General features: G+C 35.3%; 1 protein-coding gene across 2 annotated transcripts in view; it reads left to right on the top strand.

Annotated features, from left to right (window-relative positions):
- Positions 1-27,229, top strand: part of LOC106872857 (uncharacterized) — a 245,850-nt gene that overhangs the window by 168,859 nt on the left and 49,762 nt on the right. For both annotated transcript variants that reach the window (XM_089350847.1, XM_089350848.1), the window contains 11 exons: positions 2,665-2,874; positions 7,470-7,697; positions 8,552-8,650; positions 9,581-9,790; positions 11,173-11,400; positions 16,144-16,242; positions 17,631-17,729; positions 19,682-19,776; positions 20,656-20,829; positions 24,732-24,803; positions 26,181-26,295. In XM_089350847.1, coding sequence (XP_089206973.1) covers positions 2,665-2,874; positions 7,470-7,697; positions 8,552-8,650; positions 9,581-9,790; positions 11,173-11,400; positions 16,144-16,242; positions 17,631-17,729; positions 19,682-19,776; positions 20,656-20,829; positions 24,732-24,803; positions 26,181-26,295 — 1,629 coding nt within the window. The remainder of the gene's footprint in view (positions 1-2,664; positions 2,875-7,469; positions 7,698-8,551; positions 8,651-9,580; positions 9,791-11,172; positions 11,401-16,143; positions 16,243-17,630; positions 17,730-19,681; positions 19,777-20,655; positions 20,830-24,731; positions 24,804-26,180; positions 26,296-27,229) is intronic.

The following is a 27,229-nucleotide window of genomic DNA, read 5'->3' as shown; positions in this document are numbered from 1 at the left end:
GAAAAAGAGGTGTTTAGGATACAATATTTAGCAGAGTGTGATGTATTGGTGGTGGTGAGGTTAAAAGGTTGTAGTGAAAAGTGGTATGGGACCCACTATAAAGTCAGACAGTCAGTCGTTGTAGGAAGTCAGTCAGTTGTAATAGAGTCACTGTACGAGTTTCACAGTTGGAATAACTGACGTTACGTGATATATATGAGTTCGAGTTACCGTCAAGGTAGACGTTTCAAAGTCATTGTCTTGCGGAGCTACCAGCGATAGCACAATAGACTAGCAAAAGTTAATAAGATGCGGAATACCGCTACAACATATCGACGACAAGAATATTACTGTGCCGACAATAAAATACAAGTGGATGATGAAATTATATTACTGGAAATTATAGTGGTGTTGGTAGTGGTATGTTGCTAGTGAAAAGTTACAGGGAGAAGATATATTAAAAAGAAAAAATGACAAAACCGGTGGAGATGTGAGAAAATAAATGTAGACGAACGTCTAGCATATTTAAAGAAAACCCAACTATGAATGCTATAAAAATACAAGTCATCCTTTCGTTCTTAAATTGTTCTTCATTTTTTTCATTCCTTAGAATTTACATGGCTCCTAATAGTATAGGCTATTCGTCTACAGAAGTGGATTTAATGGACTATTTTTTCCTTTTTTTATATTAATGTCGACCTTATTCTTATGTCAGCAGTGTTACACTTGCAGTCAGTTCCATTGATTTTTGCTATGCTGAACTTTGGCAAAAGAATGGATCGTCACACCAACTCATCTCTTCGTCCACAAAGCTACGCCCTGAATGTAGTGAAATCTCACCATCCTGGGTACTTAAATCAAGGCTGTTAAGTCGAAGTCGGAGTCATGGTGTCGGAGTCGGAAACAATTAAGGGGTAGCTGGAGTCAGAGTCGGAGTCGGTAAAACTATACCGATTCCGACTCACAATGTCCTTATTCTTTAATATAAACCAGTTATAACATATAGGCCTACTCAAAGTACAAACGTATGCATATGCTTTATGAGATATGTAGACCACATTCACTTAATTACATAAAGAGGAGTCGGCGTCGGATGTCCTAATAGTAGGGGAGTCAGAGTTGTAGTCGAAGTTTTTTGTTTTGACTCCATAGCCCTGATTTAAATACCGAAGATGCTTGGTATTCTCTGAATGTGCAAGCTGAAATTATGTAACATTAATGACTTTGTAGAAAAGAATTAGCTATGCAAGTTAAATATCTTGTTCTTGGAGGAAAAGCAAGAAGTCTTACAGTGCCATTTCCCTTTTCAAAAATCTGAAGCTCTGTGTCATTTATGTAAGCAAACCATTTGGAATCTTCTAAATTCAGAAGACTTCACATTTAAAAAAAAATTAATGGTCACAAAGCCTTATTTCTTCCTTCGAAAACCTGAGTTATAGGTCTTGATGAAAATCTTTATATTGATTTCTTAATATAAAAGCAAGTTTTTTACTTTCGAAAGAGATTAAAAGTATTAATCTGAAACACTGACATATGAAATGCTACACCCAAATAAAAACAATTCTTCAATGTAATTTTTCTTTTAATAGCGAAAGGAAACAAATACCTACAGGCAATTGTTAGTAAGTTTCGAAAAAAAAGGGGAAATAATTTTAAGAAACTAAGAAGTAATTCCTCAAACTTCATTGACATACTTATGGAAAAGTTTGATCCCTGAAAGCAAGGAACAATTATAAAACCCTCTTTTTACAACCGCAAAGATTTTATGAAAAATTAATTTTCGAAAAATTATGGAGTGAAGTACAGCATACGATATTATCCCATATATTATATACTGTAGGTTAGCTTTGTGTTTTTTTATACTTTTGTATTATAAAGTATTAAATCTCAAAAATGAGGCGAAATTGCAGAGTCGTTAAAGTGTTTTTCTTATGGAGTATTTGTTCCGACTCCTTACGATCAGATTTCAAATTTTACCGAGTTCAACTGAGCCTTTCATCTTTTCGGAATTGATGAAAAACCTACCACGACAGGATAGCTAGTTAGTGGAATTGTTAGAAGATCGAGCAGGTTGCCAAGCGGCATCTCTCTCAGCGGCCTTTGGCGACGTGTCTTGGCTAATAGCAGGTAGCGAGGAAACAGAGGATTAGCATGTCTTCCTAGAAAAAAAAATCTTTCCCGAACCTGCATAGAAATAAAAATGATGTACTTCAGAGTGAATTCAAAAGTGTAACGTAATCCAAGGATAAGGAAATCTGTGTAAGGAAATCCAAGAAATAGGTACTCCAAATCATCATCGGAAGGGGATGGTCATGTAACCATACACGTGCTTTTCTTGGTCTATTCTTCTTCTCTCCGGACTTTTCCTCTTTCTGACAAAGAGCTCTGCTCGAAATGTTACACAGTCCCTCTTTTGTCTATATTAACCTGAGCGTCAATCTAATACATTCACTGTGTACGTCCTATTGACTTATGTTCTCTTGTTTTTATTTTTACATTCGATTTGCCTGCATTGATATATTCAAATAAATGCTCATCCCAGACTCACCACCAACAACAGCACAATATATGACATTTGTCATGCATCTCAGGCCTGTTCACTAAAAATAGATGTTTTCTTATGTATTTTATTTTAACTTTTACAAAAATAAAAATCGTTATTAATGTACTTTTTTTGTTTTACAGTTGCTCACTTTCTAATTACACAAATAACAACTACAATGTATAGCATTGACAACATAACGTTCGCTTGTTATACAAATAGTAGTTCTACGGCAATCACATACAAATGGCATCTCAACGACAATGTTATTACAAGTGGAAAGAAGCAAATGTTGGTGAATACACAATCAGTAGGATTTCTCACCTTAAGCGACTTACGACAAAAGGACAAAGGTAAATATTTGAGAATGGTATCATGTATTGAGTACGAAGCTTTAAACAGCTCTACTTCGTTTGAAGCCTATCAACAAAGAAAGCAATATATACGTGTATGTGTGTGTGTGTGTGTGTGTGTGTGTGTGTGTGTGTGTGTGTGTGTGTGTGTGTGTGTGTGTGTGTGTATGTGTGTGTGTGGAGGCGCAATGGCCCAGTGGTTAGGACAGCGGACTTGCGGTCATAGGATCGCGGTTTCGATTCCCAGACTGGGCGTTGTGAGTGTTTATTGAGCGAAGACACCTAAAGCTCCACGAGGCTCCCGCAGGGGATGGTGGCGAACCCTGCTGTACTCTTCCACCACAACTTTCTCTCACTCTTACTTCCTGTTTCTGTTGTGCCTGTAATTCAAAGGGTCAGCCTTGTCACACTGTGTCACGCTGAACATCCCCGAGAACTACGTTAAGGGTGCACGTGTCTGCGGAGTGCTGATCCACTTGCACGTTAATTTCACGAGCAGACTGTTCCATTGATCGGATCAACTGGAACCCTCGACGTCGTAAGCGACGGAGTGCTAAAATATATATATATATATATATATACATATATATATATATATATATATATATATATATATATATATATATATATATATATATATATATATATATATATATGTAAGTTCCTGGCTTTAATGGTATCGCGAAAGGCCTGATTAGAGACCCGACCTTCCGAGTTCTTTTACAGTGCTTAGAAAAACAAGAACGACCGCCGCAATACGTGTGTGAATCTGTGAGAGGAATATGTTGAATAAAATCATCATTAACTGATCTTCCCGTATTTTCTTTTAGCTCAATCCAAGAACTTTTCAGCAGTCTTCGTATATAATTACAGACATGAAAAGAGTGAGAAAGTCCTTTTCATTACATGAATTTACAATTCTTTCATTGAAATTTGATTTCATGAATATTTTTATATTATGCAATTCATGAGATTGAATTTCAATGAAAAAATAGCAAATTAATGTAGCTACTCACTCTAGTGTTTGTAATTGCAAAACATTGCGGTTGTGCATCCTCAAGCATGCGTTTGATAAAACAAAGAATCTCTACATTACAACACCCGAATAAAGTTTTATACATACATATATATATATATACACACATAAATACATATATATATACGTGTGTGTGTGTGTGTGTGTGCTCATATATATATATATATATGTAAATATATTTATATATCTATATATCAGTTTCACCTCAATGCTGTGGCCGTGCTGGTGCCGTTTTGCTACACTGTTACTAGTGAGAGCCTCCTTTGATATGTGGCATTTGATGAATAAGGGAGTTTGGTGTCACTGTTTCTCATTTGCGCCTCCTGTTGTGAGGTAGCTATATCTGGGACTCTCGACAGGAAGAGATAGAGTTTTGATTTGCAAACACCTACATCCACTTTGTGTAGATTGCTCAGGCTCTTTTAGAGATTATTAAAAAGCTGTGGGCCCCTGAAACCCAGGCTGTTGCAGTAACTGGTCCTGAAGCGCGACGGCATTACTGGGATCTTTGGTACTGTGCAGTGGCGACCCATTCCGCCTTCACTCCAGGGAGTAGAGACCTAGCTGTTTCAGTCTTTCACAGTAGCTGAGCTGTTGCAATGAGACGATCTTCTTTGTGAAGCTTCGCTAAATTACTTCATGTGCACATAAGGATACACATCTTAGAAGAACAGAATGGAGGAAGTGGAGGAAGAACACACACGAAACCGAAAAGTGTCGCTCAAGAGGTCACAGATATGTGACGAAAGATTTCCGGACAACGGACATGCGATAAAATAAGAAAATAAGAACAGTAATAAACGGGTGAAGAAAAACTATATAGTGCGTGTGTTTGTTTGGCAAAAAAAAATGATTATCCCGAAATACAAAAATATGTTTCAACACACGATTTCACATCAGAAATCTTGCAAAACGAACTTGTATATATATATATATATATATATATATATATATATATATATATATATATATATATATGTCAGGCACGCAGTGACCGACAACAGAATGTTATAGACGAGTCTAGGTTACGAATGAAAGTGTAAGGGGGCCGTGGACGTTTGCGTGGTGATCGCGTTTCATTGGTCAATTTTCAATCGACATCAACCAATGAGCGATAGTTTGGTATGCACTTGTCTTCGAGAATTTTGTCTTACTTATTTTCGCCTTCTCTTCGTTGCATGGGATGTAGTTTTAGATTTTGCTAATGATTTTCTAAAAATTAATATCATTAATATTTTTTTTAATACTTTTCTTTATAGTACAGCTTATAATATACTAGTAGCTATTCAGTATCTCTCCGTGTGATAATAAATAAATATGACGATTATTATCGATTTTATCGTACATTTTTTTAATATTGTGACAGTTACACTATTTCAATTGGTTGGCGTTTGGGTGTCGGTTTATTAGAGGATGTCACATCATTAGGAGAAATACGGTACATATATAAAATATCACAAGCGTTGCCTAAACGAGTACGAAACTAGAACTGAAAGATGCGCACGCTCAAAAGGGTTACAGAATGCCATAATGCGCCTTAAAAATAAAGGACTAGCATTGTTGCTCAAAAATATTGGAACCATTATATGTTGTACATTCTGTGGCATCCTTTTATCACAAGAAATTTGTTTAGTTCATCGAAATTAAATTAAATTATCGTATACTCAGTTATAACAAAACAATTGTGCACAAATACTAATGACATCTTTACGCAATAATTCAATCTATGAATGATAATTTTTGTAAATTTATCAATCAAGTAATCAATCAAAATAATTTAGTAATAATTTGTTTAATTCGCATAACTATTCCATTAATATGTGTATCATAATGCGAAATATCTTTGCTTATAATTATTTTGCTTTCGTATATTCGCTGTTATATAGATTCGGCTTTATGATAAATGCAGTTTTTTTTTTTATCATTATTATTATCATGGTAATTTGCATTAAGTGCGAAATATGTTTTTTATATACTTTGGTAAGAAGGGTATTATAATGAATTTACTTATTCGAAGTTGAAGATCATATTTTGTACATTTTCAAATTCTATATTAAGAACTCGGTTTAATAATCATCGTGGTATCGTAATTCACATGTGAGTCTCTTTTTGTTTTAAGATGCCACGGAATGGACAACAAAGAGTGATTCCAATATTTTTGAGCAACAATGCTAGTCCCGTACTTTTTAAGGTCTATTTTGACGTTCTGTAACCCTTTCAGCGTGCGCATTTTTCAATTCTAGTATATATATATATATATATATATATATATATATATATATATATATATACATATATAGCTGAGTTTGTGAGTATGTGTGTGTTGCATCTATAGAAATCCACACCTCACAAGATAGCAATCTGGGAGTCGCACCAATGGATTCCGCATGGTCGAAAATGCCCGGAACCAGCCATTTATTATTTTTTTATTGCTTCCTAACACGTGAATTTTTGTATTAAGAATAATTTTAAACCATGACTTATAACAATTTTAAATTCGGAGCATGAGTTAAATCTCTTTCTAGCGACGGTGATCCGTCGCAAACGATCACCTATTATTTTGTAAATAATGTTACGAAACTGTTCATGTTTTCGCCGTTTCTCCACAACTAATTTCCAAATTTGCTGAATCCGTTGCACTACTCATAGCGACATATAGCTGGTCGTGTGTGAACATGGGAGAGAGCAGGAGTTACCAGACCAAAAATCATAAGTGTTCACTGTAGATACGATCCTTCGCAAACGATCACCTATTATTTTGTAAACAATGTTACGAAACATGTATACATATATATATATATATATATATATATAGCTTTCGGGTAAGGTGTGGATTATATATATATAGCTTTCGAGTAAGGTGTAGATTTCTATAGATGCAACACACACACACACTCACAAACTCAGCTATATATGTATAGACAAGTAAAGCAATAAAAATCTATGCCATTTTAATCCCGAGCATGGCCGGGTATCTCTGCTAGTATATATATATACATAACTTAAAACTTAGATCTGTTTTGACCAAAGAGTGGTTCAGGCCATGTCTAACTTAATAGCACCAGGTGATAGGATTAGCTAAATCTTTTTTAAGTCAAGATTTATGGTATCATGGTCCATTCGAGTAGGGAGTTCCTGTTGAGTGAGTTTTATCCGGGTATAGGTAGGTTATCTGGTATTCTTTAAAGAAATTTGTCCAGATTCCGTTTAAAGGTGACGGGATCGTTTTCCTCTTTCATCTGTTTTCGACAATGTTAAATAGAGCAGGGCCTGTTGAGGAAAATAATTTTGTTACAGTGTATTTATGTGTTGTGATCCTGAATTGGGTAGGAGACGTATGACCCGTGGTCCTAGACTTGGATGAATTCTGAAACTAATGTTGAGGTCGTTTGGGTAATGCTGCTTGGTATATTCTCCATTCATCGCTCACGGCGGCGCTGGAGAGAACAGTCTCAATTCTCTACTACGAATATACTACATTTGTAATACATGTGTAATTAAACCTATTTCAAGGCTTACTTTGTTTACTCTTATTGTTCTAAATTTATATTTTCTGTAGATTCGATAACATGCGAAGCATTTTATGAAATTTTGCGAATTGATAAGAAGAAAATATACGCATCTATCTCATCCATACCACAAGTTACCGTAAATGTCTTTCAAATGTCACTAGTTGGTTATTTCTCGAACTACAGTTGCAAAAGCTCCGTAAATGATTCTAAAGTTCACGTCACTGTGGAATACTCCGGAAGCAGTAAATCTTACACAAATGTCTCAAGCTATATGGGTAAGTTTAAGCATATTACTTGATTATCCATATCCACGTGCACTGATAACTTTATATTAAACAAATAAAAATGCTCAAGCCTACCTAACTTGTTTGTATGGTTATGAAGTTCACTTCGCTACCATGTGGCTTGGATTTCAGTCTCAATGTACAGCACCTAGGGCATGTGTTCTCTACTCCAGCAAAGGGCTGACCACTTCCTTGTGAATGAATTTGACAGGTGGAAACTGAGCGGAGGTCTGTCGTGTATACATACGCCAAAAGTTAGTTCTCTCAGATATATTTTAAGTCCTCTCACCTTTATCTGAAGGCAATCGAATACATACTGTGTTTCTAATGATAAATTCCTGGTACAAGGGCTTGGAACAGGTATGTGGATAATGACGCATTGAATCTTAAAAGCCCTTTTTTAGATTTTTGCTTGCTTGAATGTAAAGAACGTTCTTGTAAGCATTTTTTTAAATAGACATAGTATCTTATGTGATCACAGTAATACCAGCTTTTTGACACTGGATTCTTTCTTGATTGAATTTAAAGAATGTTCTCGTACATATTTTTTAAAGTCGAGACATTGTATCTTCATGTGATCACAGCAATACCAGTTTTTGACACTGGATAAACGTTTTGTGAAATATTTATGTAAGGTTATCTTTCAGCTTCACAAATATTACCTAAAGTTTGAGCAACTACATTGATCATAATTATAAGAAATAGTCTAACATATTCATAATATTGTATTAGAGTATCAGTTTAAGTGTCGTGTATTTAAGTCTGCTGCTGGCGTTTTCTTACTTTCCTGAGCAAGATTAACTTGTGATTCGAGAGTCTTTTAAGAGATATGTTACTATTTCCAGGACGTTTCCTAATGGTAAATGACACAAAGATTTCGTGTTATGCTGATGGTGGTGGACGGAGAGGCTTAACAAAAGAAAAGATGGTTACATTAGCAAAAGGTTTGCATTTTTCTGTCTTTAAATTACTTTTATTCTAATAAGCTTAAATAATTCAATTTTTAAACGTGTAATATACATTTTTTTTACATTAAACACAATATTTCCTTCTCCACAGAGATGTATCGTAATCTTTAGAATTACGCTACAATGTGTTCTATCTCAAATAAGGCCACCACTTTCGCCCTGCCACCTATTGCCCTCTTGAACTCACTTAATGAAGATAACCTTTTGCAATGAAGTTCTCAAATCTCCCTCTCTAATACACTTTCTTTCTAGCTCTCTTTCTCTCTCCCGGATGTCCTAATAGTAGGGGTGTCAGAGTTGTAGTCGAAGTTTTTTGTTTTGACTCCATAGCCCTGGTTTAAATACCGAAGATGCTTGGTATTCTCTGAATGTGCAAGCTGAAATAATGTAACATTAATGACTTTGTAGAAAAGAATTAGCTATGCAATGTAAATATCTTGTGCTTGGAGGAAAAGCAAGAAGTCTTACAGTGCCATTTCACTTTTCAAAAATCTGAAGCTCTGTGTCATTTATGTAAGCAAACCATTTGGAATCTTCTAAATTCAGAAGACTTCACATTTAAAAAACAATTAATGGTCACAAAGCCTTATTTCTTCCGTCGAAAACCTGAGTTATAGGTCTTGATGGAAATCTTTATATTGATTTCCTAATATAAAAGCAAGTTTTCTACTTTCGAAAGAGATTAAAAGTATTGATAATCTGAAACACTGACACGTGGAATGTTACACCCAAATAAAAACAATTCTTCAATGTAATTTTTCTTTTAATATCGAAAGGAAACAAATACCTACCGGCAATTGTTAGTAAGTTTCGTAAAAATGGAAATAACATATTTTTTCTTTTGTATTTTATCTTAACTCTTACAAAAATGTAAGTCGTTATTAATGTACTTTCCTTGTTTTGCAGTTGAGTACTTCATAATTACACGAATAACAACTACAATGCATAGCATTGACAACATAACGTTCGCTTGTTATACAAATAGTAGTTCTACGGCAATCACATACAAATGGTATTTCAACGACAGTGTTATTGCAAGTGGAAAGAAACAAATGTTGGTGAATTCACAATCAATAGGATTTCTTACCTTAAGCAACTTACGACCAAAGGACAAAGGTAAATGAATTTACAATTCTTTCATTGAAATTTGATTTCTGTGTGTTTATATTTTCGAACAGGGGAGTTCAGGACCTCCACCCAGCACGACCTCGCATCCACGGATCAGTTTCTGGATTATTGGTTGGCTAGATGTCGCTACTGAACTGCTGTCGGAAATATATAGATTTCCAAGTGACACATAGTCACTGATCCACAAAATAGAGATATTATTTCTAAATCTCTCAGCATAATGTGACAATCCCAGGATGGGACGAACGTTACTGTTATTTATCCCCATGAAACATTGTTTCCAGTTGGCTATACTCTATGGTGTTGTTACTGTATATCTTTCTTTGAGAGATTTAAAAATAATAATATTTCTGTTTTGTAGATCAGTGATTGTGTGTCACTTTGAAATCTATATATTTTCGACAGCAGTTCAGTAGTGACATCTAACCAACCAAGCTACTCCACGCTGATAAAGAGCAATAACCCAGAAACCGGTTCGTGGATGCAAGGTTGTGCTGGGTGAAGGTGCTGATCTCCCCAGTTAAATACGTTAAAATACCATAAATATGTTAAAATACCATAATAAAGAACGTGAAAACCAGACCATGTTTAACTTTATTCAACTGACAGATTTTTAAACAGCATTTATCCTATATACACTGTTTTATCAATACCTACACGTTGAAAAAATATATCTTTCTACTTATATATATAAATATTTGAAGAAAAGCAACAAAAATTCATTAGGTTATAGCAGTACGTACGTTTCGTACAAACTTCATTTATTTATGTAGTGAGAACACCACATAAGATGTGCAATGAAAATGTACTCCTCAGCTGCATAATGGAAGTTCATTTTAGAAAGTCATTTTGTAGATGTGTGCAAATACAAGAGTAGGAGATGAAGAAAATACCATCTTGACTGGGCTGTTAATCAACAGTCTAGTGAATCAAACATGAATTAGAATATATAGAAATTAAATTCATGTTTGATTCACTAGACTGTTGATTAACAGCCCAGTCAAGATGGTATTTTCTTCATCTCCTACTCTTGTATTTGCACACATCTACAAAATGACTTTCTAAAATGAACTTCCATTATGCAGCTGAGGAGTACATTTTCATTGCACATCTTATGTGGTGTTCTCACTACATAAATAAATGAAGTTTGTACGAAACGTACGTACTGCTATAACCTAATGAATTTTTGTTGCTTTTCTTCAAATTTTATTCACCAAATCTCTTGATTTTGTTTTGGTTTTTACCCTACCAAATTCTGGTGCCTCAAACATTTTAAGTACCACATTTAATCTTTTGATTAAATCTATATTATTATTATTATATATATATATACACTACATAACATTCGTCTTTTTTTATATATTTTGCAGGATTTGTTACTTGTGAAGCCTATTTCGAAATCTTGAGAATTGCTAAAAAACGGATTGACTTTTCTGTCTCAACGATCCCTCGGGTGACAATAGCTTCAGCTCAAGTTGCAGATATCGATAGCCAGGTAGCATACAGCTGTAGAAGTAGTGTTAAGAATGCTGATGTTTATGTATCTTTCCCAAATACAGAGAGCATAAAACCTGGCGAAAACAGATCAAGCTACAACGGTAAGAATCCATAACAAATAGGGTTAAGTGAATGTAGTAGCAGTCAGTATGGGAAAAAATTATAGAAGAAAGTTTATTTATTTGGACAGCTATATATATACGCTGCAATTGTTTTCGTTCCAGCACACGATCTCAGATCAGGTCACTTGCTATGCAAGTACATCTCCGTAATATATATATATATATATATATATATATATATATATATATATATATATATATATATATATATATATATATATATATATATATATACATACATTTATATTTTGTATAGTATTTTGAATTCCCACGATAAAGGAACTTGACCTACGAAAATCTGTCATCCACTTTGATTTATGTTATATTTTGCTTATATCGAGCACTATATAGGTGCGCTGCAACAAAGGTTTTCTTTTTTGTTCTTATTATTCTCTGTGTGTGTGTGTGTGTGTGTGTGTGTGTGTGTGTGTGTGTGTGTGTGTGTGTGTATGTGTGTGTGTGTGTGTGTGTGTGTGTGTGTGTGTGTGTGTGTTTGTGCGTGTGTGTGGGGGGTGGATACATATATATATATATATATATATATATATATTCACACAATGAAACCTTATCCTTTTCTCGGAGAATACTCTTGTAAACATGTTTAAAGAACGCATTATCGTTGTAGACTTTGACTAAAACCAGCCTTTAGTTCCTATAAGTGACTAGCAGAAATATCCAGCGTTGCCTGGATTAAAGAAAATAATGAAATTCGAAAATGCTTTTTAGATCTCTAACATGACACATGGATTATGCAGTTCTCAACAGTAATTAGCTGAGGTACAAACTATTAATGTCAATAACATATTTTGTCCAATGTTCTCACTGTTAAAATTGTTTAAAAAAAACAGGTAGTTCTTTGTCTTTGCAATCACCTTCAATTGTCAGTACTTATTTGAAACACATTGAACCTGAAAATGCATAAACTTGAGAAGAAGCAGCCTGCAGGCACTCCTCTTCTGTTAAAAAGTACATCAACTCCATGCAAAATACATTTAAATGAGCATTCATTATAATGGCATTCCCACATGCATTCTTTTCAAGTTATTTCGATGTTACACTCGCTTGCCCTAAGCCTTATTGCACGCAAATGGAGAAAATGTTCACTGCGTATATATCGATCGCTGTACGCCTGCGTCTAACAGCTTTGGCTTTTTAATGCACAAAAAATTGAAATTACTTTTTTTCTGTGCCTCTGATTAAAATTTTCGAAAAACAAACCCAGCCACATTACTTAGAAAAAAATAATCTTTATTGTGCTGGTTTTTCGTAAAATTTCGCGCATGGGAAAGGCAACAAAATCGCCCCTCCACACTTTGAATGGGATATTCCTATCTTAAAAAGTAATAATCGATTATCTCGGAAACCATAGGAGTTGGAGGGCAATAAAAATCTCCTGAACATGAGCGGACCATGCTGCCGCTCTGTGCTGAATTTCACGCGATTCCACTGCACCGTTCTCGAGTGAATCTGCCGACACTCAATCAATCAGTCAATCAATCAAGCAATCAAGAACACTGCAATTTATAGTATAGATTTCTATCAATCTATAAAATTCGACCATTAACTATCTTTTTACATTTCAATTCCACTACATATATCTATTTCCACGCTTTTAAACTTAATTCCCATTCATCTATCGCACTACATTTTTCCATTCTTAATTTTCTTTCTCCTCTTTCTCCTTCTCTAGATTACCTTTGACGTTAAATCTATTAACGGTCTTTTTAAGAAGATAACGTGATAGCGTACTCTTTCATCATATAAGCGGTAATCACATTCGGTTAAAGTGGCTTATTGATGTGTTTTGTTTCTTTTTTTCCCTGACGAGATGATTGCATTGTTTTACATCATTTTTATTCCCTCCGGAATAATCTCAATGCTTTTTTTCGAAACATATGTTGGAAGTATAAATGATTTGGATAACACCTGCGTTTGGTTCCACACACACACACACACACACACACACACACACATATATATATATATATATATATATATATATATATTAATTCTCTAAATGAAGTATTAACAGTAACTGCACGATAAAGTGTAGTATATTGCCACTTAAGTGTGGCTGACCCCTAGGGGTGGATGTTACTGTTGCTTTTAGCCCCAGGAGGACATCTCCTCCAGCTGGCTTATCGACACACGATTGTGTCCTGTTTGCCAAGGGAGTTATCCCTCTCACCACGACCAGCAGCACGAACGTATCCGGATTTCAGGGTTATTTCCCTTCGTCGGCGTTCGACAGCTGATGACCTTGGTGAGAGAAAAACCTGGCAAATCTTATATCTTCTTTTCCAGTGACATTCTTCACTGATATTGAAAAGGTGAAAACAAGCAATGTTAATTCTCTAAATGAAGTATTAACAGTAACTGCACGATAAAGTGTAGTATATTGCCACTTAAGTGTGGCTGACCCCTAGGGGTGGATGTTACTGTTGCTTTTAGCCCCAGGAGGACATCTCCTCCAGCTGGCTTATCGACACACGATTGTGTCCTGTTTGCCAAGGGAGTTATCCCTCTCACCACGACCAGCAGCACGAACGTATCCGGATTTCAGGGTTATTTCCCTTCGTCGGCGTTCGACAGCTGATGACCTTGGTGAGAGAGAAAAACCTGGCAAATCTTATATCTTCTTTTCCAGTGACATTCTTCACTGATATTGAAAAGGTGAAAACAAGCAATGTTAATTCTCTAAATGAAGTATTAACAGTAACTGCACGATAAAGTGTAGTATATTGCCACTTAAGTGTGGCTGACCCCTAGGGGTGGATGTTACTGTTGCTTTTAGCCCCAGGAGGACATCTCCTCCAGCTGGCTTATCGACACACGATTGTGTCCTGTTTGCCAAGGGAGTTATCCCTCTCACCACGACCAGCAGCACGAACGTATCCGGATTTCAGGGTTATTTCCCTTCGTCGGCGTTCGACAGCTGATGACCTTGGTGAGAGAGAAAAACCTGGCAAATCTTATATCTTCTTTTCCAGTGACATTCTTCACTGATATTGAAAAGGTGAAAACAAGCAATGTTAATTCTCTAAATGAAGTATTAACAGTAACTGCACGATAAAGTGTAGTATATTGCCACTTAAGTGTGGCTGACCCCTAGGGGTGGATGTTACTGTTGCTTTTAGCCCCAGGAGGACATCTCCTCCAGCTGGCTTATCGACACACGATTGTGTCCTGTTTGCCAAGGGAGTTATCCCTCTCACCACGACCAGCAGCACGAACGTATCCGGATTTCAGGGTTATTTCCCTTCGTCGGCGTTCGACAGCTGATGACCTTGGTGAGAGAGAAAAACCTGGCAAATCTTATATCTTCTTTTCACCTTTTCATCTTATATCTTGTTTTCACCTTTTCAATATCAGTGAAGAATGTCACTGGAAAAGAAGATATAAGATTTGCCAGGTTTTTCTCTCTCACCAAGGTCATCAGCTGTCGAACGCCGACGAAGGGAAATAACCCTGAAATCCGGATACGTTCGTGCTGCTGGTCGTGGTGAGAGGGATAACTCCCTTGGCAAACAGGACACAATCGTGTGTCGATAAGCCAGCTGGAGGAGATGTCCTCCTGGGGCTAAAAGCAACAGTAACATCCACCCCTAGGGGTCAGCCACACTTAAGTGGCAATATACTACACTTTATATATATATATATATATATATATATATATATATGGCCCTTTTTGAAATACAGCTACTACACATTTTTGCCAGCTGAGTGAACTGGAACAACGTGAAATAAAGTGTCTTTCTCAAGGATACAACGCGTCACTAGGAATTGAACTCACGACCTTGAGCTGAATGCCCTAATTACTAATCACGATCGTGAGCTGAATGCCATAACCACTAAGCCACGCGCCTTCACACACACGCACACACACACACACACACACACATATATATAATTATACATGTGTGTGTGTGTGTGTAAAGGCGCGTGGCTTAGTGTCTAGGGCATTCGGCTCACGATAATAAGGTCGTGAGTTCTATTCCCGGTGACGCGTTGTGTCCTTGAGTTTTAGTGAGAACTAGAAGGACAAGGCGCCGCCAGCTTTACAAATTCTCACAACACACCATATTGTTGCAAAAACGCCCCTGCGACTCCATCAAGTGTTGTTCAAGGTAAAGCAAGGTAAAATAGCAAATCAGAAAATAGTGGTAACTGGTGGTAGTATGTGTCAGTTTGAATTAATTTATATACTATGGTTTATAGGAGAGATCGATAAATTCTACTTGTTTCGCGAAGTATAGAAATAAAGTTTCGGGATTCTTTCATTGTGTGAAAGTGAGGAAAGGAGATAAAATGATAGTTTGGTCTGAAGGCAAGTAACAAAATCACAGGGGAGTGTTTCCTTTCAGAAAAGGTCAATATTAAGCATGTATAAGCCAAACTTACATTACTCTCTTCGTGAAAGGAATTGTATATTACCTAAAACAAAAATTTTTAAGGCCATCAAGGTATTTGGTACATGGATCCTCAACCTACGGGAAATTGCTGCTAATCTTCACTGGATCAAATCCATCTACCTTCAAAATAATAGAACACGTTGGGCAATACAGTCATGACAAAAAAGACAGGAAGTTTGCATCGAAAAAGCTTTTAATTAGAGACGTGCTTGTTAAGAGCCAGCATGGAGATAGGCAACAACAGCAACAAACAAGCAAACAAAAAAATGAACCCTATCAATTAACTATCTCTAATTTATTCTTATTTTAGGAGAATTTACAATAAAATCTGACACCAAGATTTCTTGCTACTCCAAACACAATTTTCTTCAAGGCTCCGTCGTAGAGACTACAGTGTTCGCATCAAAAGGTTTGTGATATACTTTTTTCCTGCATAAGTCTTTTACGTAATCAACAGGTTAAACGGCCAGAGTGTTTCTAATAATAATCATTTATCTTCAAACATCTTGAATATTTTGAGGATTTTGTCGCGTAATAGGAGAGTAAACTTTAAGTTTATCCTTTTCCCAAGCTATGGGAAATAAAAGCCAGATTTTTAGGAAAAGCTACTTGAGATAGACTAAAGCTTAATCTACAGTGAGTTGTATTTATCTTATGGTGTATATCATGCAACCAGACTAGGCACTAAACTTTCTAAACGCCGTAGGGCTACAGGATACATTATGCAAGATCAGTTTTTTAGATGTTTGCAACTTATGTAGGGTTATGTTTTCATAGTTTTTGATACCCCGATGTCTTTTTTGTTTTTTTGTTTGTTTGCTTGTTTGTTTGGTTTGTGTGTGTGAGAGAGAGAGTGTGTGTGAGAGAGAGAGTGTGTGTGAGAGGGAGAGTGTGTGTGAGAGAGAGAGTGTGTGTGAGAGAGAGAGTGTGTGTTAGAGAGAGAGAGTGTGTGTGTGTGTTTATTTTCTAGAATCTCTGTCTATCTGTCGTGGTTTCTAATGTAAAGATGTTGTTCTCATGACCTCCTATCTAGAAACAATGTAAACTTGTTTATCAATATCTCAATATCTCTGCAACACAGGCTTTAGTCATAATTGTTAGTGTGCTATGTTTTATGCTCCGCCTTTCCCTTCGTATGTTGACATTCCATTTGACAAAAGCACCAATTTGTTTTTGTTTTTTTATGATTTCTCTGAATTTTGAATCCCCAATCACTTTTAAATATGTCTCATTCAATGTTATTTAATTACTGTCTTTATAATTCAAAGGGGGATGTTTGTTCTATGTGTACTGGTGACATTTTTCTTCAAAATCCTAAATCTTCATTAATACCACTATGTTGCTGAAACATTATTAAAAGTAGTATTTTCATTTACAGATATAAAGGAGTATGCATATAGCTTTCTCTAGTACATGGTGAAATACTTTTCAATTACTTGGTAAATCTATTCCTCACAAGTTCGAATTGTATCTCTATATGACGAAATAGTCCAGATCATATTCACTTAATTGTTTTTGCAAATCATACAGTTTAGCTTTTATGATAGTATTTGAATGATGACAGCATTATAACTCTTATGTTTTAATGCATTTTATCTAGACCTTCTATCACTTTTCTCAACTCTGATATCACATACGAGAAAAATGTTGACTCTGAGATTTGATCTGTAGCTAAGAATGTTCTCTGTCCCCTTTATGGTTGCTGAATGTTCTTTTTCTTTTTTTTTTTTTTCTTCATTTTGGTGCTTATTTTATCTTAGAATCCTTTCATGTCTAAATTCTATTTCGTTTTCCTAGGTGAAAAATCATGTGAGGCAGAAACTGCAGAAAAACTCGTTTGGCCCAAAACACTCTCTAAGAAGAATGCCACGGTTTCATGTCCAGAAGGTTTCGAAGGTAAAAAAAAAAACTTATCATTTTTATAAGCCCAAAATTTCAACTGAAAAATGTAGTTGAACTTTAATGTTCAGATAAGAACATTGGTCTTTTTTATGAGGCCCATAATATTAGCTGAAATGAAATGGTTAAATTTTCATGCCCAAAAAGCTTTAAAGATAAAATGTGCTTTGTTTAAAGCACTGAACTGAAAACGCAACTCAATTTTCATCTTTAAACAATATCAGTTTGAACAAGGCCTAAACACTTAGCGAAAAAATGGCTATTTTCTAAAGCTCAAACTTTAGCTGCTTATAAAACAACTGGGATTTCATGTTCAACAGTATTTTAAGATAAACAAAATCACAAAATCATAATTTGGACAATTAACGAAGTTCATGAACGAGAATATGATTTTGCTTAATACACACACACACGCACACATACATACATACATACATACATACATACATACATACATACATACATATGTATATATATATATGTATGTATGCATGTATATATATATATATATATATATATATATATATATATATATTCGGGAGTTTTAGCGCCAAGCAATGTTTAGGCAGAAGCGAACTTTAGAGCAAACACTTCATCTCATGTTGCTCTGCACTCAATTCGACACCGAACGTATGGAACACTGTGTGCCTGTTCGATTAGCGTCGAATTGATGGAAGGAGTGAGCTAGTGTACAGTACAAACATTTGATCATTATAAACAAACCATCTGTGCAAGTTGTTAAACAAGAAATTGCTGAACCGTCATTCTCGGACGACGAGAGACAACCGTCATATATTATGGTAGTCTCTTGTAGTACGTGAGATTTCTATATATTATTTAAAGGAACAATTCCAAAAACATTTTGCCTTTGGTCCTTTTGATGAAATAAGTACCAGTTGAACACTGCGATCGATATAATCATCTTACCCACTCCCCCGAAATTGCTGGCCTTGTGCCAAAATTCGAAACTATTATTAATCACTTCCATTTTGGTACTCTTTTAAATTTCATTTAAATGAGTACTAAAAACTAAATTAAACTTTTAAGTTCAAGATCTCATTATTCTCTTCATTTTTTAATGCAAAGTTTTAAATAGTTTATGATCCTTGTGTCATTAGGTGTATATGTCTATGTATAGTTAACTCTTGAGCTATTGTATAGAGGGGATCAAGGCTCTTATCTACCAAGTTACATAAATTTGTTTTACTTGTACTATTTTTCTGACATTGTTGATAAATGCGAGCGATGAAACCAGATATGCAAGCACAATACGATTGATAAGATAACCTCTGATGATAGTTCTCAATCAGGAAACAGCTAGATTTGAACACAGCAATATATGTTTAATCTGTTTAACATTCGGGTAAAACAGAAGCAAAGTAACAGCACTTGATGTTGTTGCCGTTGTTACTCATGTTGCCATCGTTACTGACATTCAAGTATTTACTACTTTTTGCTATCACTGAACTTTATATTAATTTATCGTACCTGCACAATTCCCCATGTAGTAGGAAAGGGTGACATAGTCGATTTAACCAACCAGTGGAGGTAGGAAGAAAGGGTGACAAAATTAAACAATATCTCGAGGTTACCTTCAGCTCCAACAAACTTTCGGCAGGTTAGCACCACCTTTTTCACTCACCTCATCAAAACTCCTGAATGCCACTGTGAAATCTATTCTGATGCAAGCTTTCGACCCAGGTTTCCGGTTTGAAGATACCTTTAGGATTTTGATTCGCTGCTTTCTACATCAACAACCCTTGATTCATGATTTCTTTCTCCCATTGATACTATCCTTTCTTCTTTAACTTAACCATAAAAATATTATTTTAAATATTTTTGTTTGGCATTTAACTCAAGCAAAGTTGTACTATTATTGCCAGTAATAACAACAGTAACTAGTAAAGTAACCTTCTAATTCATTGTTTTCTTTTTCAACAAAATATTAGGAAGTGTTACAAGACAATGCAACAAAGATGGCCAATGGGAGAATTTTGATCAAGCAGGTTGTGCAAAGACTGAAATTATCGATGCGAAAGCTGATGTATGTATAAATATATGTGTGTTTATATATGTTTTATTTCATTTTATTTTGATTTTTTAATTTAATTGTGGACATGCTGGAATACTACATTCAAATGTTTAGCTCGAATGAAGACTGAAACACATGACCATATACACACACGCACACTTCACAGACACACAAGGACACATATAGAGACACACATCCATACATAACAGATGCACTTACATAGTCACACAAACCCATACATATAGACACACTCAAACATGCACATACAAGGAGATACAGGAACACACACAAATACTCACACACACATACATACAAACATACACACACATACAAGCACACAAACATGAACACACAAACATGAATATGCAGAATACATACATACATGCATGCATACATACATACATACATACATACATACATACATACATACATACATACATACATACATACATAGTGTATACACAGGCACACTGACGCACACACTTGCACAAAAAACAAGCAACAAGAACGCAGCTCTGATAACGGAGCTCTGATGTTGCGAATGAATAGAACGAGGACAGAGATTTCTCATTGACTCGATATATTAAAATTGTGGGAGATTATGATAATAATAATGATGATGATGATGACGACGACGAAGATCTTGATCATGGTCGTGATGGCGGTGGCGGTGGTGGTGGTGGTGGTGGTGGTGGCGGCGGCGGCGGTAGAGCTGCGGCGGTAGAGCTACGGTGGTGGTAGCTGCGGCGGCGGTCTTGAATGATGAGGATGGTGTTTTGTTTTTGTTGTTTAACTTAGGTCAAAGAACGGTAAAACAAAAAAAAACCTACAATGTGTTCTGTATATTTGAAGATAGCTAATTATCTTTCCTTGATTGATTCCATCTTTTAGTTGGAGAAAATTTCGCTTGGTTTGTCAAATGACCTGGCGACTCCTGTCAAGGAACTTGCCACTGCAACAAATACAACCTTGAAAAAGAAAGAACTAGTTATATCTTTTGAAGCGATAAAAGAAATTGTTGAAATCACTGAAGATTTAACTGATATCAAGGAAAACGAAATTAGTGTGAGTTTTATTTTTTCTATGCTTCGTTTGAATTTACTTCAATGTTCATTGCTCCTTGTTTATTGCTATTTTCTTCTGAGATTCATCTACAGCAAAAAAAAATGTTTCTCATCATCATATATATGTGTGCGTACGTGCGTGGTTGCGTGCATGCGTGCGTGTGTGCGTGTGTGTGTGTGTGTGTGTGTGTGTGTGTGTCTGTGTCTGTGTGTGTGTGCACGCGCGCGCGAAACACTCGGTCTTTGAGTCACTCTGTTGCTTCTGCTAAATATTAATAAAAAAATATATATAAACTCATATTTTGAGTTCTAGTTGTCCTGTTTGCATCACCACACCTATATATATATATATATATATATATATATATATATATATATATATATATTTATATATCACGTGTACATAATTATAAACAAATTAACATCTGCTTTTTATAAGCGCCGAAATTTGTATTGTAAGATACAAATACGATAACTTATATTCGAACACAGAGACGCCGTTGGAACAGCAGAAATATTGGGTAAATTACCCTTATAAAGTGGGAAAATTTGTCAACTAATAGCCATGGCTCATCAGAACCAGCAGTTATAGAATAGGCGCTATATTTTCTTCTATAATTATGAGTTCTGATGAGCGCATGGTTACGTATCAGGGTTGTAATCTAACATCCGATTTAACACCCAGTGCGAAACCGATTGGTAAACTCAGCCGTAATGGATATATAATACCGCACACTTCGAGTAATATTCCCACTCTATTAACAAATATACAACGCCGCATTTTTTTTTACTTATGGATTCTAAGACGTTATATATGCTGCCAGCATGTTTGTATACAATCTTATGTATGTTAACAGCAGCAACAGAGCCCTTCAGCTCTTTATCCTAGCAGTGTAGGTGTTCTAACACCTACAGTCATATTTAAGATATGTGTATGTATGTATGTATATATATATATATATATATATATATATATATATATATATATATATATATATATATATATATATATATATATATATATACACATATGATATTATATTATATTATATTATATTATATTATATTATATTATATTATATTATATTATATTATATTATATTTTTCCGGATGAACATACTTCTTCCGTTTAGGACATTATTCCCTAGGTTTCCAAAGTTTTTTTTTTTATCATACTTTAAGGGATTCCTTTCATTTCTGTATGAATATATATAAATAAAAATCATTGGAAGAATCAATTTATTAGACGGTGTCCAATAAATGTCATCAAATAAATGGAACAGGTTTTGGTGGTAATATGAATTGTTTATTTAATTTAACCAGACAGCTGTTTCTGTCGCAAAAGACCATATTTCAGGTATACAATTGAAGAACATGTATTTCAACAAAAGTAATACATATTATTATATTAAGTCATTTGGAACTTATCAGTGGATAATAATTAAATATTTTAACATCTAAAGTTAATACCTTCAGCGGAGAGCTACAAATACCTAGGGGTAATTGAAAGGAACAGAATCAAACACGTAGTGATGAGGGAAAGGATCAGAAGAGAATGTTATCACAGGGTGAGAGCAATACTGAAGACAGAGCTGAATGCAAGAAACAGGATCGAAGCAATCAATACTTTAGCCATACAAGTCGTGACTTACAGTTTCAATATCATTAACTGGTCAATTACTGAAATATGTAATCTTGACAGAAAAATGCGAAAACTGTTGACAATGCATATAATGCACCACCCTAAGACAGATACAGAACGACTTTATCTGCCAAGAAAAGGGGGAGGCCGTGGAATTTTACAACTGGCATTAACAATAAAGATTGCCACAATTCGCATAGACACCTACCTGAAAACTCTGAGGACTGGATGTTAAAATTTTCTCAAAACATGAAAACAAGAAAGCATCATACTCAGTAACAAAACAGGGAAAGGAATATCTAAGTGAATTCCGAATACAACAAATTCTAGAATTAGACGTACTAGAAACAAGTGCAGAAAAAGCTAAGCGCATGAAAACTCGTGCTAAAGCTGTTGCCTTAGATATTCTGACTGATAAATGGCAAGAAAAACCTCTCAATGGCAAATACCCAAAGAGAGCGAATAATGCCGACGTTGACAAAGCCCTTACCCATCAATGGCTAATGGCTTCTGGCTTAAAATCAGAAACAGAAAAGTTTATCACAGCAGCCCAAGATCAATGCCTACCTACAAGGAACTACCAGGCCAACATATTAAAGAACGGCAGCTCCCCAATATGTCGTGTATGTCAACAACAAAATGAGACCATTGATCATTTTGTCACCATATGCAGTTTTCTTGTGCCTACAGAGTATCTCAACAGGCATGATAGAGCTGCACAATATATTCACTAGGTAATTTGCAAAAATCTGGACTTGCCCCATGATAAAAACTGGTAGGAACACAAACCAACCCCAGTGCTTGAAAATGATCACATCTCACTCCTCTGGAACATCATCGATCAAACTGACAGAAAGATAGATGCAAATATACCAGACATCATATTGAAAGACTTCAGACAAAAATCATGCCTCCTCATTGATATGATTGTCCCAATCGATATAAATGTATCTGTCAAGACCTATCAAAAACTGAGCAAGTATAAAGATCTTGAAATAGAAATTAGCAAAATGTGGAACCTGAAGACTAAAACAATACCTGTTGTCATAGGTGCCCTCGGATTGATAGCAAAAGGGGCTGATTTCTACATAGCTCAGATACCAGGAAACCCCAAAATGGCAGAAATTCAAAAGATAGTGTTGATGAGAACTACCCATATCCTACGTAAAATACTGTCTATGTAATCCCAAATTTTAAAACAAACACATAATTTTCTTATGGTTTCTTAAACATTCTCTAGAACAACACTACGTACAAGACCAAATATATGGCACCCTAGGCATAACACCAACATGAACTTCTAACTTGTTGTCTCTTGAGGTCTCTGGGTGAGACTTGGAGCCAACTTGTACAAATGCAAAGCAAAAGTCAAACATGAAATAATAATACTAATAATAATAATAATAATAATAATAATAATAATAATAATAATAAATGCTTTCTAATTGATGTATCAATACCAGCAGATGACAACGTTTCTCGAAAAGAAATGGAAAAACTTTCAAAATACAAAGACCTGGAAATAGAGATAACTCGAATGTGGAGTCTAAAAACAGAAACAATTCCTATCATAGTAGGTGCCTTAGGTATAATAAAAAAATATTCAGACAAATACATAACAAAAACACCAGGACTTACAAATATATATAACATACAGAAAATTGCACTACTGGGTACTGCACACATTCTACACAAAACACTTTCAATACAGTAAACATAAGAGCACCACAGCAAACCACAGCACATACCCAAGGCGCACAGAGCTGCGCTCGGTAGTGAGGTGAAAGCACGTTATAAAAATAAAACTACTGAACAATAATAATAATAATAATAATAATAATAAACGAAAATACAAAATTTACCACTTTTATGAAAGGAGATAAATTCTATCACATATGTTGAAGGAAATTACATAAGAGCTTCTGGATAAACAACATTCTTTGTTTTCTGATTCGGGGCATAAACAAATAAGTCTTGCAAGCTATCAACTCTGTGAAGCTGAGTGAAGGATTTAGTCTGCCATCTAAATCCAAGAAATGTTCCTCCAACAGATTTAAACATATTTTTCACCTATTACATTTCACCCACTCTACTTTGGTATAAGATATTTGAATTTGTACCCTTCAGTGTGATTCACTCTGAAACAATGTAGCTGCGAAGCACTTCTCATAATCATGTAGCCATTTGTTATAACCCTTTCAGCTTGGAGATATTTAAACCTCAACTACCTATAAATATAAAATGTATTCTCTTCTTTATAGAACTTCTTTGAAATTGGCAGTAACCTCCTTAACTTAAACAACAAAGATGTCTGGGATTCCATAGACAAAGAGGTAAGTATTAGTGGTTTTTAACACCAATTTCTTTTTTAGTGATATGGTTCCAAATTTGAAGACTGAAAAGCATTTTTCTGGTTTTTATGAACTTCCATCTTCCGCAAATATTAACAACACATGATATAGGAATAGTATCGGTCAACAGAAATAGCCTCCTCGTGAAAAAAAAAAAAAAGTGAAATTAGCTTCCATTTTGATCCAGCACTAAGTATCTATTTTTAGATGAAAGAATTTGATAGTCGGAGTAATATTGCCTTTCGTAAGAATATTAAAAGTATAGGTCAAATGAAATATATCTTCAATCAAGAAAAAAATTATTTTAAGTTGGACTTCCCCTTCTTTTAGATGCAGTTTGTGTTATTTGTTAGTGTCCTGAAAGGCGAGAGATAATTACCTGTTGTAGTTATTGTTATTTTGGTTCCATGTCAGTCATTGATCAAGCAGGTTTGTGATCAACTTTTTGTAGCAGTGACTATCTTGTCTTTTTATATAACTAGAATTACATAGTCCACAATGTCATTTTCTGTATCTTCTTTTATTTCATTTTTTGTCTTAAGATAGCAGGAAGGTGTGGTTTCAAGAAAAATTGAGAGTTATTACTTGCAAATTGAGAGACCAGATTGTCATCAGATTGACAAAAGTAGGCAACAGCAAGAGATAAGAACGTACAATCTGTGGAATATTGGAGCGTTACTCTTCATCATTTGTATGGTGTAAAATATCGGTTTCAAATTTGGACACATGGCCAGCAATCTTGAGGTAGGGGTAAGTCGATTATATCGACCCCTGTGCTCGATAGGTACTTATTTTATCGACCCGAAATGATGAAGGACAAAGCCGACCCCGGCAGAATTTGAACTCAAACGTAAAGACACGAAATACCGCTAAGCATTTGACCAGCCTTGCTAACAGGTTTACAAGTTCACCGCCTTATATGTCAGTATAATATAATTTTACATTGTCACTGTATCAAGCAGGCTAGCGGATGATGTTCTACGTTCACTGGTCACAGTGTGCTTCCACGTTATAGATTTCAAATGATGCCAAGATGCTGGTTAGGTGGGAAGGCCGATAACTGACCAAAATTATGAGATACCCCCTAAACGAGATACCAACCCGTTGCAGTGTTATTCATTTACATCTAAGCGGCCTGGAGCAATGTGAAATGAAGTGTTTTGCTCAAGAACACTAGGCACAGGGAATCGAAACCATGATCTTGCTATCGTGAGTGCATGACCATAAAAACTAGGCCACACACCTTCACATATTCCATTATATTGTAATATATAAATGTTATTACTTTCTCAAACTAAACAGTGTATTTTTCACATAAGCGTAATGCGAATGAAAGTTCTCTCTTGAATACGACAATAGGATTCCCAGCAGGTCGACAAAACACCGCAAAATATGATAAAGAACATTGAAAAATTTGCTACCGTCACTGCTGAGAAAACAAACAAGACACTTGTCATTCAAAAGGAGAATTTACGTAAGTTGATGAAGTTTTTAAATTATTTGTTTGATGGATTCTTCCTTTCTCTTTTATAAATTAAACTAACCATTATTTCTAAATATATCAGTATTAAGATAGTTCGTGCAAAGTTAACTATATATACATACATACAGATTTACGAGGTTGCGTATCCGAATATGCATTATGTAAACAACAATGCGATCGAAGAGATAACCTTAAGTGATTTAATGGTACTCCTAACACAGTAGAATACAGTATTGACTTATAAAGCGTTTAATATATTGGATCATCCCGTAAATAATGTGGGGGTTTTTCAATTACATGAACTAAAAGTCGGAAGAGGACGGAAACTACAGACAATAGAATAACACACACGCAAATATCAAAAATGATACATTCAAGAGATACCCAAGAATTCATTTAAAACAGTTCCAATCACTGTTATAATCCACAACGAGTCACTTTTAGGTCACTTGACCCATTTAACATCCTACTACTATCGTACCACCCGCATTCCCTTATTATTCTCTCTTCTCTTTCTCCTTCTTCAACTTCGTCTTCTTCCTCTCCGCCACCTCCTTCCTTACTTTACTATTATTGCTGTTTAGAATAATACTTGCGCAAATATAAACAATACATTCAAAAGAGATGTCTCAAGAATTCAATCACTACTACCGTCCACAACAAGTCACTTTCAGAGCATTTGACCATTTAACATCCTACTACTATCATAGCACTCCCGCAGTATTCTTCTTCCCCTCTTCCTCTTCTTCCTCCTCTTCCTCTTCTTCCTCCTCCTCCTCCTCCTGATAGGTCCCCTGCTTGTGTCCTGAAGGTGTGTCGACACCAACTTGCATCTCCCCTTGCCAATCTGTGGAGGAACTCATTGGATGCTAGTTATATTCCTGAAAACTTTCTGTCCCAGTCTGTTGTCCCAGTTTTCAGAAAG

This window comes from Octopus bimaculoides, chromosome 4, assembly GCF_046866305.1.
Source record: "Octopus bimaculoides isolate indiv1 chromosome 4, ASM4686630v1, whole genome shotgun sequence".
NCBI classification, from domain to species: Eukaryota; Metazoa; Mollusca; class Cephalopoda; order Octopoda; family Octopodidae; genus Octopus; species Octopus bimaculoides.
This window is presented reverse-complemented; position numbering and strand designations above follow the sequence as displayed.